The sequence below is a fragment of the Synchiropus splendidus genome, chromosome 9, assembly GCF_027744825.2.
Source record: "Synchiropus splendidus isolate RoL2022-P1 chromosome 9, RoL_Sspl_1.0, whole genome shotgun sequence".
In the NCBI taxonomy this organism is placed as follows: Eukaryota; Metazoa; Chordata; class Actinopteri; order Syngnathiformes; family Callionymidae; genus Synchiropus; species Synchiropus splendidus.
The window spans coordinates 18890613-18908148 of NC_071342.1; the positions used below are offsets into that span (position 1 = coordinate 18890613).

At 41.7% G+C, this 17536-nt stretch overlaps 1 protein-coding gene across 2 annotated transcripts in view; it reads right to left on the bottom strand.

The window, feature by feature from the left end:
• Positions 1 to 274: 274 nt before the first annotated feature.
• wdr11 (WD repeat domain 11) overlaps positions 275 to 17536 on the bottom strand; it is a 47073-nt gene continuing 29811 nt past the window's right edge. For both annotated transcript variants that reach the window (XM_053875661.1, XM_053875660.1), the window contains exons 17-29: positions 15034 to 15140; positions 13682 to 13796; positions 11583 to 11754; positions 11373 to 11481; positions 10919 to 10981; positions 10593 to 10658; positions 8899 to 9088; positions 6143 to 6238; positions 3591 to 3756; positions 2967 to 3064; positions 2574 to 2719; positions 2051 to 2133; positions 275 to 1636 (exon numbers count right to left, since the gene is read on the bottom strand). In XM_053875661.1, the coding sequence (XP_053731636.1) occupies positions 1440 to 1636; positions 2051 to 2133; positions 2574 to 2719; positions 2967 to 3064; positions 3591 to 3756; positions 6143 to 6238; positions 8899 to 9088; positions 10593 to 10658; positions 10919 to 10981; positions 11373 to 11481; positions 11583 to 11754; positions 13682 to 13796; positions 15034 to 15140 (1608 nt within the window). In that variant the 3' untranslated portion in view covers positions 275 to 1439. The remainder of the gene's footprint in view (positions 1637 to 2050; positions 2134 to 2573; positions 2720 to 2966; positions 3065 to 3590; positions 3757 to 6142; positions 6239 to 8898; positions 9089 to 10592; positions 10659 to 10918; positions 10982 to 11372; positions 11482 to 11582; positions 11755 to 13681; positions 13797 to 15033; positions 15141 to 17536) is intronic.

Below are 17536 nucleotides of genomic sequence, written 5' to 3' on the forward strand. Positions count from 1 at the left end.
AAGAATGGGGGAAACGGCCCGTCTCAGGCTGCGAGCCGAAGCCAGCTGTTGGCCCCGCGTCCGAGCAGAATAGAGGTAATTAATGGAGGAAGTGGTTTATGCAGCCAGCTCATTCACCTCACAGACAGCATGATGAATGAATGAACCTCCAGATTTTATCTACCTGAGCTGTAATAAAAGAGGGTAATTGCAGAAGGAGCTTGATGGAACACTCTTTTCTTTCCCGGGGTGGTTAGGAAGCTACCAATTATAAACTCTGAGCGCCCCCTTGCGTCCATATACTATAACACCGCCACAGCGAAACGGAATAATATTGATTTTATTGCCATTTATATGTACAGATATTTTCTCCAGATACATTTCTGTTTCAACCTCGCCATTTTTTGACAGTAAAACACAGTCCGAGGCATGTAGTCCGACACTTGAAGTACAAAATAAGCAGCGACTTAAGCACAAGGTGTTGGACAATACTGCAGTTCTTCGACATGAGTGCAGATATGTGTATTTCATAAACACGGGGGAAAGATGGAAGGACCCGAAATAGCCTGGGGTTAGGGATACAGGGTCCCACAGATCACATGAACATCAAGAATATCAAGTTTCTGCGTCACACTGGAGACCAAAACAACGAAGAGTCGACTGAACAAAGTGTGACTGCAGCGGTCAACATAACATTCACTGATAGTTAAGATCCCTTACCTGGGCAGGTGTTGAGACAAAATTGGACTTTCCACTGACAACAACTGAATTGATCTTGAATGTACTTCTAATACAACAGTTCAAACTCGACAGGTGTAGTGTAACAGTGAAACAAAAGTACTTGCTTACTTGTAAAGGCTGCAGTACACCACTTGCCCGACATTAAATTAGAGGAGATTGTACATCAATATCAATGTAAAAAAAAAAAAAAAAATCTTCAAGAAGCATTCGAATGTCACATCCAAGTACTTGTGATAAACTTCCGGCCGTTTGGAATGAAACGATGACATCGAAACGACGACGACAATTTGGGTCGTAATAAAGGTTCATTGTCATTTGGTCCATGTGCTGCATGGTCACGACAGTTAAAGGGATGTCTCATGCATTATTTATTTACTTTGATTTTGGTAAAACTATAAGTGCAAAAATAATCAGTGGAGAAGTTTAAAGTGAGAGTCAGGGTGAATTCACAGTACGCATACGTCACATGACTTTGTGGTTAGTAACACAGGCACACAAGCGTCACATACAGCCAACTGTCTAAAAATGTAACCTAAATGATGGAGAAGTGTCACAAAATGAGGGCATGGAATGTGCTTCTACTGGGGCGGTTGCATGCAGACTCACTGGTCCCAGCCAAGTCTTTAACTAATTCTCGTCACACCTGAGTGACAGGTTCTTCTGAATGAGATAAAAGATTCGCTGGAAATGCCCAACCCTGCTTCCCACCAAACCTGGGCTCACTCGCTGCTCTCCTTCTCCAGATCAACTGGGTCCCCCAGAAGAGCCTCTGGGATGCCGGCCTCTCCCTGGAACAGCTCCTCCATCAGCTGCTCCCCAGCGGTACCGGCCCGGGACGCCCACAGAGCGGCGCCCTCCCGCAGCCCAAGCGAGCGCAGCATGCGCGCGTAGTCCAGGAAGGAAGCTTCGATGAGCTTATGTGAGGACAAGGTCAAGGAGAAGAATGTGCACCCAGCAGGATATACAGTATAATGTTTTGAACTGAGGCCATAAAGTCAGGGGAAAACATTTTAGAAAAATAAAATGTATTGAAACATTATGAAGTTAAATTAACCCACAAAATTACAAAAAAATTATATTAATAAAAGTATATGAAAAATGTGTAAAAATGCATATTATGGAAGTTTTTTTTTGGTAAAAAATGTAAGGTATTATGAAACCATGTTTAAGCAATATTTAAGACTAAATCTCCTGACTGATAAGTTAACATGACAAAGAACTAGTGTATATAAAAGGATATCCATATATTATTTGTATGAACTGATCATATAGAAGTTAATTCACAAGTCATTGTTTAAAGTACAGTATTAAATAAAAAGCACTCAAAGGATATTGGTGGAGTCGTTGGCCTCCATGACGCCGTATTTCAGACATGCTTCGATGAACAGGGCAGCGCAATCAAACTGCCTCATACTGTCAGGAATAAGAGGCAGAGATACGAGTGTTAGCAGCACTTTCAAGGTGAGAAGTCTGTACAGCTAAAGGCAGCAAGAACTTGTCAATATCAGGGTAAAAAAGTGTCAGCAGAAATGACACAAAGGCAGATCTGTAAATGAAAAACAGTCGGCAGGGAAACAAAACAAGACAAAGAGGAATGTAATGGAAAAACAAGTATTAAAGATAAACATAAATGTTGGGTGTTTTGCAAAGAGATATGTGTTTTCAAGGGCGCCCATTCACAATGACAACCCCAAACTTCAGATGACCCATCCTTTTTTTAAAAACTTACTATTACACCCCAAAGAGTCAAGACTGTTCTTGGGAGATGGCTCCTCAACTTAGCCTGTGCCAGTTGTCTGTGCATCTCTACTTGTAACAAGAGAGACCCTGAGTCGAGAGGAAGCTGCACTTGCCTGTGGAGCATCTCGCCGACTTTATAAAAGCAGCCCAAAGAGAGGAGCACCAGGATGGCTTTGGACTTCTGGTTGACCTGCGGGGAGCACAGATGCTCTGCCCATCGCTTCAGCACATCAGCGCCCTCTGCTGGATTCAATCGCACCTGCAGTCAAACAAAGCAATGATAAGTGGGAATGCATATTTTCGCCCGGCAACAAGAGAGTGAAGGGACAACTACAAAGAGACGAAGGCAAATACAAGCACAGGAAAAAAAGATCACAACATTCAAACAATGAAAAGAAAAGGTAAAAAAAAAACAGCCTGTGTAGCTCAGTGAACGCATCAACCCCGTGTCCATTCAGCTGTCGTCACTCACGACAGATATATTCTTGTTGACGCAAGTGACTTGCCTTGGCCAGCCAGGCGGCACGGTTCCACTTTCCGTAGGTCTGCAGGTAGCGACAAGCATCCGCTGCCTTGTCAATCAAGCACAACAGCTGGACTCCCTCTGCCGAAAGAGACGTGCGTTTAAAGGTCAGGAAAGATTGATCGCCTCAATCCATCACACGCCAGAGAGAAGACTTCAGCCAGCGATACATCTGAACTGTCATTAAAATCAGTCATAAAAAAGCGGGGCTTTTGGGGAGACATCTACTGTATATTGTATTATTCATAAAAAAGTAATCATTTCAACATCCATGCTGGCATTTTAGTCAACAAACAAATGCTTTCTCCCTGTACAATGGAGTCAATGACTTGTTCGATATTGAAAAGTTTTAGCTGTAAAATACAACTTCAATTCATTATGGAGCTTGAAAAGATTCAAAAAGTGTCACATATTCAAAAACGATAATTGGTGCTTCTTCCCTCATCATATTCCAGAAGCTACAAAACATCTACGAGATTTTGGGAGAGGAAAAACAAGGCTTCTGCTTCAGTCACCAGCATCCATGAATAATGACTTACTCATAGAGATATCTATCAAGCCCAACAACTTTCTCAAATACTCATCGCCACATTGGAACTCAACGTACCTTCAAGCTTGCCGTTGGCAATCATGTTGGTGGCCACCAGCTTGATGGTGGACTGCGAGGGGCCCGAGGACGTGATGGTGGTCACCAGACAGGCCTTGAGAGAGTCGCAGTAGTAGCTGGGGTTGTCTGCGCTGGTCTCCAGCAGCAACTGCACGGCACGGTCCGTCTGAGAGCAGAGACGAGAGACGGACGGCGGAGAAAACAAGAGACAATTCAGGGCATTAGCAAGCCTCGGGGCGCAGGGACAAAATTGCGAGGGGAAATTATATTTATTCTTGTGCTTTTCGTCAGATTCCATTTTGGGGTCAGGACGTGCTGACCCTGGTCTGGCCGGCGACGGGGGAACAACAGACAGCTTTTGATTGTGACCACACTTGAGGATGGCAATTACAGGAGACCCTCCATCCATGAGGCGGCGGCGGCGGCAAGAAATCGTCTTTCATTTTCCTTTTTTTTTTCTTTTTACAGACAGTAATAAGAGTTTGAGAGTTTCTCACAGATGATTGTGACTAAAGTTGTTGCCATCCTTTTTCTGCACCCAGCATTTTATGAGAATTCAGATTAATCGAGGTTGAACCACAAAATTCCACAATTCTAATTGGAATAATAAAGCTGTGGGGAAATGAAAAAGTCATTTTTTTAACAGATCGAATGACCCCTCGTCCTTGTCTGATACAGCAGGAGGAATCCAAGTATTGCTACAGTGGATTTAGGACTTCAAATAATTCTCTGTGAAGGTTTTACTCCCTGTCACACTCTTCGTTCTACCGAGGCTGTTATTTGATGGCAGCTCTAAAACGTATTACCATTGACTCTGGAGTTCCATGGTTCCGGAACACTCTGTCAACCACAGCCTGCTATTTGAAAATTCCCAGTAAACAAACACAAAACTGAGAGTTAAAAAAGCCAACAACAAACACTCGCCAGTAAGTGGCGAGTTTTTTTTTGGCACATTTTGTTTTGTCTTCCCTGAATATAGCTTGTGTCATATTAGCTCCATTTTATACGTTTCAAATCAAATTTTCAGAAAGGCCCTTATTGTTTGTGTGTGTTAAGAGAGTTTGTGCAAGGTTTCAAATCAACAGCCAATCTTTCTGATTTGATTTGGCAAATACTGTAAGTCTCTGCAGGTGTCTATCATCCCCCTAACCTTACAATGTAGTATTCTACTGCAATACAGCGGACCAGACCAGCGGTGCCTGGCCCTCTCTTTCGTTCTCACATGACCCAAACACCTCCAGGACACTGAGACTCACACGTGACATTTCAATTCTCACTAACTGCCCCACGAAAGCAGTAAGCCAAGATCTATCTATCTAGGCTCCCAGGAAGGAAGACACCTGAAAACCATAACTCATGACAATAACACAGGCTAAGTTTCCATGGTTAAATGTATCATCAAAGACTGAAGTTTATCCTTCAAAGGACACAACCACATTTCAGCAGAGGCTCTTAACAAAACAACTTTTGCTGTGTAAATGAACAACCCCTTCTGCATATTGTTGAGGAAGGCGCAAACAGCTACTGTTTTGAATACTTCGGCCTTTGCTCATCTATTTTCCATGTCCATTGGACGAGGCCAAGAGAGGGGAGTCAGCAGCTTCCTCTGAAGGAGCATGGGGCTGCATAGGACCATCCTCAATGGACATGAGACAAAGCTTCAGCTGCTCATGAGGACACTAGGAGCGGTTTAAATTGTCAAGGACACGATGTAATCCATCGGTATGATAACTAGCAGCAACTACAGGTATAGGCCATCCCGACAATACGTGACACCCAGGTGATAGCCATTGTAAAGGGTAGTCGAGAAGAGCTGAGAAAAACTGCAGGATTCCTAGCACCTGCATAGGAAGGCTAGCTGTCTGCTGAGCTGGAGAAAAAGCTCAAGATAGCACATTGTTGCAACAATCCTGAGGCCAGATAAAAGACATCCACCAGGAGGGGACAATGCATTATGGACAAGGCTAACAAGTCAAAGAGGACCATTGACAGTGGGCCATCCAATGCCGGAGAAACACCAACAGAAGAGCCATCAACCACATCAGAGAAGAAGCAGAGAAAGCCTTGAGATGACTCTGGATTAGCAGATGAGATAAGCGAATGCCACTTGAACACGTGCCGGGCCAGATCAGGCATCAGTGGGTCGTCTGAGCGAGGGAGTTGGATGATGAAAGACCCATAGCACCAGAGGAACCTAGGGTCGGAACAGGTGCTTCCAAGAGATGTACCCTAACAATAGCAGTTTAATAGTTGGACAGATTGGATGGAATTCAAAGGATACCACTAAAGAAATGCAATCTATGGCAAAATTGCCAAAATAGGTTTATTAAAAAATTATGGGATGTTCATATGAGAAATTAAAAATTCTGCTTATGTGAAATATGTCTGACGCAAGTCTCCTTCAGTGGAGTGAAGTGGGATGAAAGAGTTTTTTCAAGGCAAAGCTTTAAAAATAGTAAAACATTGATGTCTCCGAGAGGAATAATTTTTTTTAATGTCAAGCAGACAAACATAAATTCAGAACCAATTTTTGATCACGGTGTAGTACTCACCTGGCCCAGCAGGAGGAGCTGGTCAGCACATTTCTTGGTGTGTTCATAACTTGAGCGCTTCACCTCCTGCAGGTGAACACGATCCAGTTGGAACTTCTGCGGAGGCACAAAGTGATGCAGTGAGCTTCATACATTAATGTGACCAGCGTGTACCTCACACACATGCACATAATAAAAAAGCTACGAGACAAATGTGCAGAGTGCAAAATAACACAACTACAAAGAATTGTAATCATACAGTCAGTCGCCCTCAGTCAGTGTGTGTATGATGGCAACAAATATCACCCTCCATTAATGCTGGGTTACCCCCAATTAATCCACACAGATGGTCTCTGAGGGAGGATCACACTGGTCTTCAGTGAGGTATGAAACATTAAATCGCAGCAACAGATATTTCAAAGAATGAGCCATTGCGGGAGCATCATAGCAGCCGAAACAAGAGAGGAGATCACCCTGCAGCAGACAGTGTTTCTTCATGTGCGTCGTTATCTTACACAGGAGCTTTACATTGTTAGACGAATTCCTGGCGAGTTAGTTGCCGTGGGCGGAATCCTCGTTCTGATACCAAATGAGTTTATTAACTTCAGAGGTGTATGTGTGTGGGAAATGGAAGTCGGTGGATTGTAGTGATTAAAGTCACGCAGCTCGCAGTGAAGTTGGTTTTCGACAGCAGGAGCCAAATATAACTGTGGTCCGTCTCTGGGCGACTCTTTGATGCTCCGAAATTTGTCAGCGCAGCGTGGCGGCTCATTATCGCGAACAGAACGAAAAAAATATATAGCTGCACCAGGACTATTAGGCTGTGTTTATATAGGAACACATGAAATGTTCTTCATTGAAAACATGAAACAAGAGTAGAGGATATTGAAAACACAAAAACGGCTTTAAGACGAATTCGATAGCAGCCATATCACATGGAGCATCTCTGCATAACCCTGTAGTATCGTGGGCTGTAACATACATTCTGAAACTCCTACCTGCCAAAGAAGTGAACCAAGAATATCAGCTCGACTGACTCTTTTTATGATGAAGCGCATCAGTTACCTGCTGTTATCAAACACAAGTAAAGGAAAGAGAGCGCTGGTCTTTCCTTCCTGCAGCTGAGAGATTATAAAGCCAGCGCTAATTCAGAACTAAGGACAGTTTGCAGCAGGTTTCTCCAACTTAAATAGAGAGAGCCAGTAATAAGGCTCCACTCAGCAAATAAGGGTTAAGTATTAAAGGGTTGTAAGTATTTCTAAAAAATACAACTGATCCATATCAGTGCTCAGGAAGCACATAAACATTAATGTGCCTTTGATGGATGAAGGAGTGGATGGATGGATGGATGGATGGATGGATGGATGGATGGATGGATGATGATGAAACTTAATTTATATATCACCTTTCATAAACAGTTTAGTTCAATGTGCTTAACATAATGCAATTCAGATCAGATAATCTTAAAGATAAAAAACAAATTTAGTATAATAAGATTACTATATTTAGACATAGGAAAGTGCTATCGGTGCGTCCCCGTGAAGGCGGACCATTGTGGGGAGGCACCAGAAATAACAGTAGCATTTTGTCACAAAAGCACCATAAAAACATACTAATATTAATCGGATCATATGAAAGCAACTAAGCAACTAAAGGATGACCGTATAGTTGGCTGATGTTAAGCATTGTCATCATGAAGCTGAATATTAAAACCAGTCAAATGTCAATAATTCCTTAGACACTCCCATTTTACATCACCCGTGTCTCAGGGAAGCATCTCTCTTCAGCTTGCTGCCATGACAACCAGCTGACCATCTATCAGCATCTCCATGTAATCCTTTTGTTGTAAAGCAAAGAAGAGAAATTCCTCATTACATCGAGAGAGACACCCAAGGTCGCACTCACCACACATCTTAAGTGCTAACAACATTACTGTAATTGCACCCAACAGGCGAGATTTACTGACACGATGCGTTGGAAGGAGGACACACCAGCTTGACCACATGTGGGTGATTAGTTTGACCTCAGCGCTAAATGGTTTTTGTACACAACATGACTGAAAAAAGCGAAGATGACACTTGGATTACGGTCACAGTCCATGCTAGGAAGTATTTAGAGCATGTTTGCCTTGTTTCATAAATGACTAAAATCAAAAACAAACAATGCACAAACTACAAACAATGATGCAAAATTACAAAGGAAAGGACAACACCATTCTCTATATCTCAGACCCACAACACATCATTACACGTCCTACTAGTCAAGTATAGCCATCAGTACCGAAGAAGTCACCTCATGGCCCAGAAACACACAGCAAACTATAAGTCAGTATAATGAAGCCGCAAGCTTATGTAAGGAAACCTGACTTCAGTTTCAGTGTGAGGCTCACACTAGATCCCAGGTATGGAGGAGACATCTGCCTCCTTCCACATTGAATTTCATCTTCTGCATCATCTCCAATGTGTGACCCAACACGTGTCCTCAGTGTGATACCATGTTGATTAAAATATGAGATGACTCACACTGCTCTCACAACTCACGACTGCATACTTATTTGTGCGATTTCACAATCCTTTAAGGCTCTCTGAGACACGCAGTTTCTGTTGTTCCCCCAAAACCCATGAAGTTCTTCAATAAAGCAACAGATAATATGAAATCGCATGAAATCTGAGTTTAATCTCAATAGCAGTAGATGTGTTTGTCCACAAGGACCAAGGTATCTCCTCCATAGCTGATCTATTGGAAGCCACTGGGGGAAACACTTCACCATCACTGACCTGAAAGTAGGAGCTTTCACAAAGCACGTCGTGGCAGATGTCCAAGTGGTTCTGAGGAGTCGCCTGTGCTGCTTCACCTTGACTCTGCCCTTCTGTTGTGGACACACTGAGCTGACGAGACTGGGCAAACAACTGGAGGTAGTGGGAGGCCACGGTCCAGAACTGAAGGTCAGACTCGTCCCCAAAGAGCCTGTGAACACACACATCAATGTCACACAGATTTCAAGGAATACAATTTCCTCTAAGGACCACACTTTCAGAGTGTAATCCTTGTCACCACATCGAGTGGCATCTTTTGGCATATCTTCTGCTGGGCTTTTTAACATATCTCCCCTGGCATACAGCTGTTGCTAGGCTACCAGAAACCATTAACAATGGTGTGATAGCTCGTCCAGATGCAAAGGCGTTGCAGAATCACGAGCTCCTTGCAAGAACGCCAAGTAGATATTTAGAATGTCAGGAAGCCATCCTTCATGCTTCACAGGTAAGGAACACTTTTAATAACAGGATTCAGGGACTGAAGTGCACATGACTGACTGCTCCAAATTCGTCAGCTGCCCGAGGGAAAAGTGTAGCGGAGATGAGATCTTTGGGCTGCTGAGAAGCAAAAGCATACATTTCCTCAGAATCTGTAATTTTGGCAGGTTGGAAGTTTTAAAACCATTCCCCTGACTTTGGCTGCCAAATAACTATCACCTTCCTAATGTGGCATATCGATTTTTGACTGAACAGATGTGGTGAGGTCACAGGAAAATTGAAGCACCTCATTATTTACAAACATTTAATTTGGCCCCAGAAGGTTTGGGGGTTTTCTCAGTCGTTGCACTCCAAAAATTAAACTAGGAAGTGACTGCTGACCTTAAAAAAAGTGAATTATTCATGAAGTGTTCAATTTAAATATAATAAGTTTCTATAGATTTGTATTCAGTGAATACCAACCCTTTTAACTAGGTCCACAATACGACCAAGAAGCAGTTTATTATAGAATGTAAGTAACCCTATACGTTTACTTATAGACACTTATTGATACTTATAGATAAACTCACAAACACATTCATGTTTCAGGATAGCTGACTGTGCTGTGGGAGGAAAGCTGAGCTCTTACTAAAGACTTATAACTGAAGTATGAGATTCACTCCAAACTCAACTCACCTTCAAATATGTCAACTGTGTAATGAGAAGTAGGATCTAAAGGCGCAATGACTCCTTATTCTTTTCTACTTTATTTAGTTGAATTCAAGTCTGCTGTTTTCGTGAGGGTGATGCCAGTTAAGCCCTCATTCACTCGGCAACATTTGTCTTGATCCCAATTCATTATTGCAGCCCGCTTGTTGAAGTCAATTCTTATTTTGTAGTCACTATTCACACCTCCAATATTGGGCTTTCAAAAGCTCACCATTCAGAGGAAATACATAGTTATGCAACCATCGACTGCCAAACTTTATAAATACAGTTCAATAAAAAGTCCAACACTGAAGTGAAAATATTCCTTGATAGACTTGAGAGACATTTAATTTTGTTGTTAACAAAGCTACAGCTCCAGACGGGAAACCATCTTTAATCTTTGCTATAGCAAAAAAATCAGATTGAGTCCCCGAACTCACATAAGCCAAGGAGAGATCTGTGCGTTCAAACATTGATGCCCAGGAACAAATAACTCCTAATGAACAGCAAACGCCTGTGTTTCAGTTCACCTTGAGACTAAGAGGCAGCGTTGCAGCAGGCTGAGTTCCGGGTCCTGCAGCACACTCTTCATGTCACTGGGGAGGCAATCAGGGAAAACAATCAGTACGCACTCAGAGCCAGTTACTCTTCTGCAGCGCAGCAGGTCTGGCGGGGCAGTTACAGGACGCTCCCCTCTTATCTCTCACACCAGCAGACCTGCTCTGTGAAGCTGCGTGTAAAATAAAGCTACTTCACATGAGAAATTGCAGAAAAAGATATATTAGCATATGAAACAGCTCCTGCCATTCAACACATGCTAAACAGTAACACCATCATTGCTGAAAAAACTACTCACTTAGTCAGGGAATTGAGCTGCTCCTGGATCAAGCCCTTTATCTCCCCCTTCTCGTTGTAGTCTCTGGAACACCAAGCCATAATCAGTGAAATGAACCCCCACAACTTTCTGAAGCAGCGCCTGACCTCATGGAGAAGAGGGGGGCGCTATTTAAGTGAATTGCCGAGTTTAATTATACCAAGGTCGGGGTGTGTTTGGGAAGTTGGAGCAGCCTACTATTCCACTTGCGAAATGCAAAAGGGTCAAATGCAGTTTAAACCTTTGAATTTCTGCTTTGAAATGTTCTTTGAATTTCACACTATACTACCCTATATATATATATATATATATATATATATATATATATATATTTCAAAGCAGAAAACTTTTCCTGCATGTATAAATAAATCTAGTAACACTGCCTATAATGGCGAACACAGGAGAGAGAAGATAAAAGAGGAGATAAAACTCTCACACTTGAGTGATGTCCATGGTGAAGGTTCCGGACCACGGCTGCAGCAGCAGGAAGGCTTTCAGTGTTAGAGCGGCTCTGGGCAGCAGAAGGTAGGGACACCAAACTGAATCTGGACAAATTACACAAGGCATCAATCCACAGCAGCCACAAGTCTAACCTGAAGTTTGATAGAGCTTTTAAGCGCCGTCTCAAAGGCATCTTCTCGCAAACCTGTCAAATCCTGTTCGTCCATTCGGTAGCTAGCAGACTTCATCGCCATCTCCAGAACCCGGATGCAGCCGTCATCTGAGGCCAGCACAACTTTGTCGGATGTGCACCAGTCGATGTCAAGGACACGGTAGTTGACATTGCGGCCGATTCGCATGCTGCTCACCATTTGTACCTGAAGGAAGGCAAACAAAACTGTGAGATGGAGAGAGGTGGTAATTACCCTGGTCGATATTCCTGCTTGGATCACGTCCCCCAGTAGTTTGCCTGAAGACTCATCGTTCCTTGTTATTCAACAAAACCCAACAGAGAAGAATCATTCGACTTAGTTGCCCTCTACTTACATTAGCGGCTCTATCATTGACATAGCTGATACTTGCATGTTAAACGACAGTTGTCCCAATAACCTGACATTATTTATTTATTGCATTACAACTCCACAACCGAGGAAAGACAAAGCACCAATGGGACAGACCTAAAATAGTTTCCTGAAGGTTCTCATGCATCTAAAGAACATAACCTTTATTTTTAAATTTCAACTTAATATGTTTCTATTTACTGTAACTTTGTTTAATAGCGTTTTTAGGGAGCACTGCAGTGCCAGATCAGGGTTGGGTTTTACATTCCCAAATAATTCATTTCCCAATACTGATAAGTATTTTCAGATCAGAGAAAATGGATGCAAAATGTAGATTCGTCCATAAATGGCACAGAATGTGAGGAGCACTGACAACCTGTAATGCCAGTGCCTGCAGTATTCTAATACGAGGTCTAAGGCTCAGGCCACTCTGTCTTGATTCACTGGATTCATTCCATCATCCATAACCTTTGACATTTTGGTCCACACATGCATATATTGGACTTCAAATAAGGCTCCATCCAGCCCTAGGCCTGTGAGCCCTCACCTCTGATAGTGTGTGGCAAACTGAACTTGACTCCCTAAACCCAGTGTTTACTGACATGTTGGATCATAAAACCATGATTTCAGTGGTGGTATTGATGTGCTTTTGTCCTACTTGTGTCACCATATTACATTCATGCTGTTGATCCGACCCTTGTTACATCACATAGATGAATTAACTTCATTTTCTTCTGATTTATTTTTTTCTAGCATATAAATAGTACAAACATAGATACTGTAACACTAGACGAATAAAGGTCAGACACTTGTTGCTACAATGCCTTCTCTCAAATATTATTTTAGACTCAGACACCTGAAAATAAGAGTCAGCTTGTCAGTAATAGTTTTGACTTCTTGTTAGATTTTGTTGCTCTTATGGGTGTTTGATACGTTTAAATATGAAAATGTGTTCTCTTGCTTTATCTTTAAAGTGAGCAACACGACCAGTGCAATGTTTTTTTGTGAAAAAAATGTGTCAGTACCAAAATATTAAAACAATGTATCACACACATAACTAGGGCTGAGTATTGCTGGGAAACTGGTGACAACACGTTTCCTGATGCACGACATCTCCAGGGTGGAAGCTTTAGTACTACTGAAAAACCCAAACACAGTCAATTACTGCTTTTTTGAAATATCCATAAGGAAAATCTAATATATCGATAAAGTATTGTGAATTAATAGCAGTCAATTGGCTAGGCAAGTGAAGTTAATGACAAAAAACAAAGCAGTTCAAAGAGCACTCGGCTGTCATGAAGACATTCAGTCTCTCATGATGCCCTTAAACAGGGTTGAAAAAGAAAGTAGGTGTGTTTCATCAGGAGCGAAGGAGCTCATCCATCCTGAGGCAAGTGTTTAAACATGTCAGTGGGAACCTTTCACGGCTAATGTACATGTGTTGGCTCTGTGCTGTGTAATGTGTTGTTAAAACAAGACAGGACGATTACAGCATTTACACAACAGCATCTGCATGAGAGCGTTTACTTGGAAAATATGCTGTAATGCAAAACCTCCACGCTCCAGTGATTACGGTGCCACAGGCCGACATTAAACCTGCCAGTGTAAATCTGTTAAACCTTAAACTGTTGAGAGTTGCACAGCACATTCTCTCGCAGTGTGTTTAAGTCCAGGGAACGCACGCCGTCACCTTCGACAATGCTGACATAATCGTTGACAGCAGACATAATTTCGGATGCCTGACCTCTTTGGTGTCCCACACCTCGGCTCCGTCAGTGTACATCACCAGCAGCTTCTGGTTGCCCTTTCCTGGTGCAAAGCGGATCTTCTTCACCCAGCCACGATGAGTGGGTATACCCCTTTTTTGGAGAAAAAAAAGAGACTATAATTTGCATCTTCACTGTAGCATCAATTACGTAGAAATCAATAGTGTTTAAAATAAATCGACACTTCAATGGCGCTGGGGAAAAGTAAGAACCTACATTTTATCTTCTTACTTTGACAACCATAAAGAATATTTTGGCAGGACCTCACAGGCAGAGAAGTAATATCAAAACATAACAGTGTTTATATCTTGTAGGCTTTGTCATTAACGCTACAATCTTCAAAAACTTGTCTTTACTTTCTCATTTGTCAGAAGTCATTCATGGAGATTTTTTTTCCTGGACCATTGTAGGATATTTGTTCAACCCGGATTGTGAGCAATATATTAAACACTCACAACAGACAAACAAAGCATTATAGTCGAGAGTCTCATCCCACCCCCTCCCACAGCTCTGTCTCACTGCAACAAGAAAAGGTCAGCAAATCAACGCCACATAGATCAGACACATTTTCCATGATTACCTTTCATAAACTCTTGAAAGGAAGATTTTCCTTCTCCTTGTTTATTTCAAGATCACTTGATCAAACTCTATTTTTACCCGAGGTTGCTCTTGGCCAGTACCTATCAAAATGAGTTGATAATTAACAGTAAAAAGCTCTGTGTTCACACTCTTGGTTCTGATTGCCCAACAGATAATGAAGATGTTACCAGTGCAAGAACAGAGCTTGGCAAATATGTCTTTAAAATTGCCGTCCCATCATTCCGGAATGACTTTCAAAAGGACATAAAAATGTCTGATCTGATCACCCTTGGGAGACTTTAAATAGCACAGAGAGTGATGCTCTCCTGGTGCCTGCTGCTGCTTTAAGTGAGTTGAAAGTCATGTTAGCGTGGAGGACTGTTTCATCTCTTTTTACCAGGTTACATGAACATTATTGTTTGATCGAATCAGTTCACACATCACTTGCATTGAGTAGATTATTGTAAATAACCACGCCATGAGTGTGTTCTTTTACAGAGCTTTACACAGCCACCTTGACATAAGAGTTACAGTGCTAAAATGAAAATAAAAGTTGGCATGTGAGGTGGCGTTACACTCAACAATAAACTCAGTTACAGTGATGTGAAATGAAACTAAATGGTTCCCTTGATCCTCCACAGCCCAGTCGCCCAATCTACATCTATAGGCTGTGTGCAGGTTTGTAAACGTAACATAGAAAACACTGAGTATAAAGTGAGATGAACATCATCGAATCAAAACCTGGCACTACCTTGACAGACGAGCTTTGAGGTCCCAGAAGTTCAGGTTCCCGTCGACGTCTCCAAGCACCAGTGTGTCTCCTTTCCAGGCGATGCAAGCGATACTTCCCATACTCCCCTACAATGGAAAAAAAACATATAACAACATTACTTCACATGATTTTAGACAATGTTGAGAACTGGCAGCATTATAAATATATATATATATATATATATATATATATATATATATATATAATCAAGGGAAAAACTTCTTTCTCCTTATGTAAGACAGTTGTTTGATTCAGTGGTTTGGGAAATGCAGCTTTAATAACTCATTCCTCTTTTGAAAAGGCAGTAAAGATGAGATGAATTGGAAAATCTCTCAGGCAGCTTAAGCCTGAGAAAGATTATAGCACCTGACAGAGTGCTGCTCCTGTGTCAGCTCAGCTTGGCACCAGTGCAGCAGATGACAGGATAAAACTTTTCAGGTCACCACAGTTGGTTTCCTGATGCAGATATAAAGATTTTCTATTATCCCGAGAGAAGCGTAAAAACCTTTAGAGTATGCAAATCTTGAAGCGATGAATCTGCAGCCGTCAAGAAGATAAGACTTTAAATCCCCAGATAAACCTACGGTGTCTGTTTCTCTAGGCTGAAGTGATGCAGGTACTGAGTGAGGAAAAACGCAGGCGGCAGAACAATCCAATCTGCTTCTTTGAAATGGACTCTTTTTTTTACGCTCTAAGCAATATTGAAGCTTTTGCAATCTGCTGAGAGATTCTGAAGAATGAGATGGATAAGCGAATGTGAGGGCGAATGAAATTGTCATTTCTTTGGAAAGCTCAATTGAAAAAAACAGAAAAGCTATTTCAAACATTATGATGACTTAAATATTTCAAAAAGGGGATGCTGCAGCTTTACATTTTCATGGGGTGGAGCACAAGTGTAATCCTGATGACAGACCTATAAGTGATCTGCAAATATATTAACAACTGTATTTATTAAAAGTCCAAAAGAATAAAGGGATCATGATGTTGATTTTCCTTTTTTAAACATTTGACAGTTATTTGACTTTCTTCCAGTTTTCCTCCCACTCCAAACACCTTGTTGTTGGACCCTCCCATCATCTTACTAGAATATTTTTCCACTTTTTAAAACCATGCATTAACGTTAACATTGCCACACAAGTTCTACAATGTGCTGCACCAAGATAGTGGTTTCACATTTAAACCTTGTCTTTGCTTGAAAAAAGACTGCAGCCTTAGTAATATGAACATGAGCGTAATGAAATGTCAGAGAAGAATATCTCAATTCATCTTGTTTAGATCTTCTTTTCCATTTCCTGTCCTCGATTAAATAGTTTCTGATCATAAATCAGCTTGTCTCCCCGTATTGACAGTCTAACTTATAAAGCAAACAGAGTCATCAGTCATTTCTTGTCCTTTATCTCAATATGAAGAGCCCCATTTATTTTCCTTTCCATTCTTGTCACCTGATTCATTTTTTTCTTTTCTGGGAAATTCATTGGGAATGCTCTGAATCACCACAAATTTTTAAAGACACAATCTTATCTAAATTATTGACTTTTCATTCCGAAGATAGACAGTCTAGACTACCTGTCATCCGTCTTGTGGTACCGGGTCTCCTGGAGGGTTTGTTTGTTTGTTTGTGTGTGCCGTTTTATACCTGTTGGCTCTTAAAGTTAGCTTAACAACCCCAGGCACTACAAGGATTTTTTTTAATGAATTCAAAACACACTCTTTTCCTCCACCACATTTTACGTTTTCCCCAGAGAATAATGGATGTCAGAGTGTCATCACTGTGTCATCAGCCTTCACCTAGACACTGTTTGTCCCCTCCAGGTGTCTCAGGCAAACAGAGGATGCTGCAATATTTACTTGCTAGACATATTTCCCAGCTATTTATTCTACAAATAGATAGTCATAAAGAAGGGCTGCAGGACATGTATCAAATATGCAATGGTGTTTTTGGAATCTTGCCATATTGGTAGCAACCAGAAAAGTAAATTCTGGGATTTAAAAAGTGAAGAATTGAACGCAGGGTTGGCTAAAGGATGCCCAAACGATTTCATGCTCAACAGCAGATACACCACTGTCCCTAGTATGACCCGAACTCTCTTACAGTACTTCTCTTTCTCACTGAAGCCCAGGGTTGCAATTCAAGACACTGATGGTCACACAATGATGGCCGCTGGGGTGTCGACAAAAGTATCACCTTTGCACGCTTAGCTTAGAGTACTATTAAGTATCGCTCTTTATAAACTTTGCTCCCTTTTCTCATTGAAAGCCTGAGGGCCGAACATTAACTTCAGGTTACCCCGTGATAGGAAGCGGTAGACAGCCATGTGCTGACATGGTCAGCTCATTGTTGGCTCCCATTATAGAAAATAAAGGGAAGGGAATTGCACCTGGGACCACACAAGCAAGTCACATTTTAATTTATTGGTGGAGGACGGTGGTGCTGCGATGGAACAATTCCAGCCAATTACTTTCTCCTCCTTTTTCTGCATAG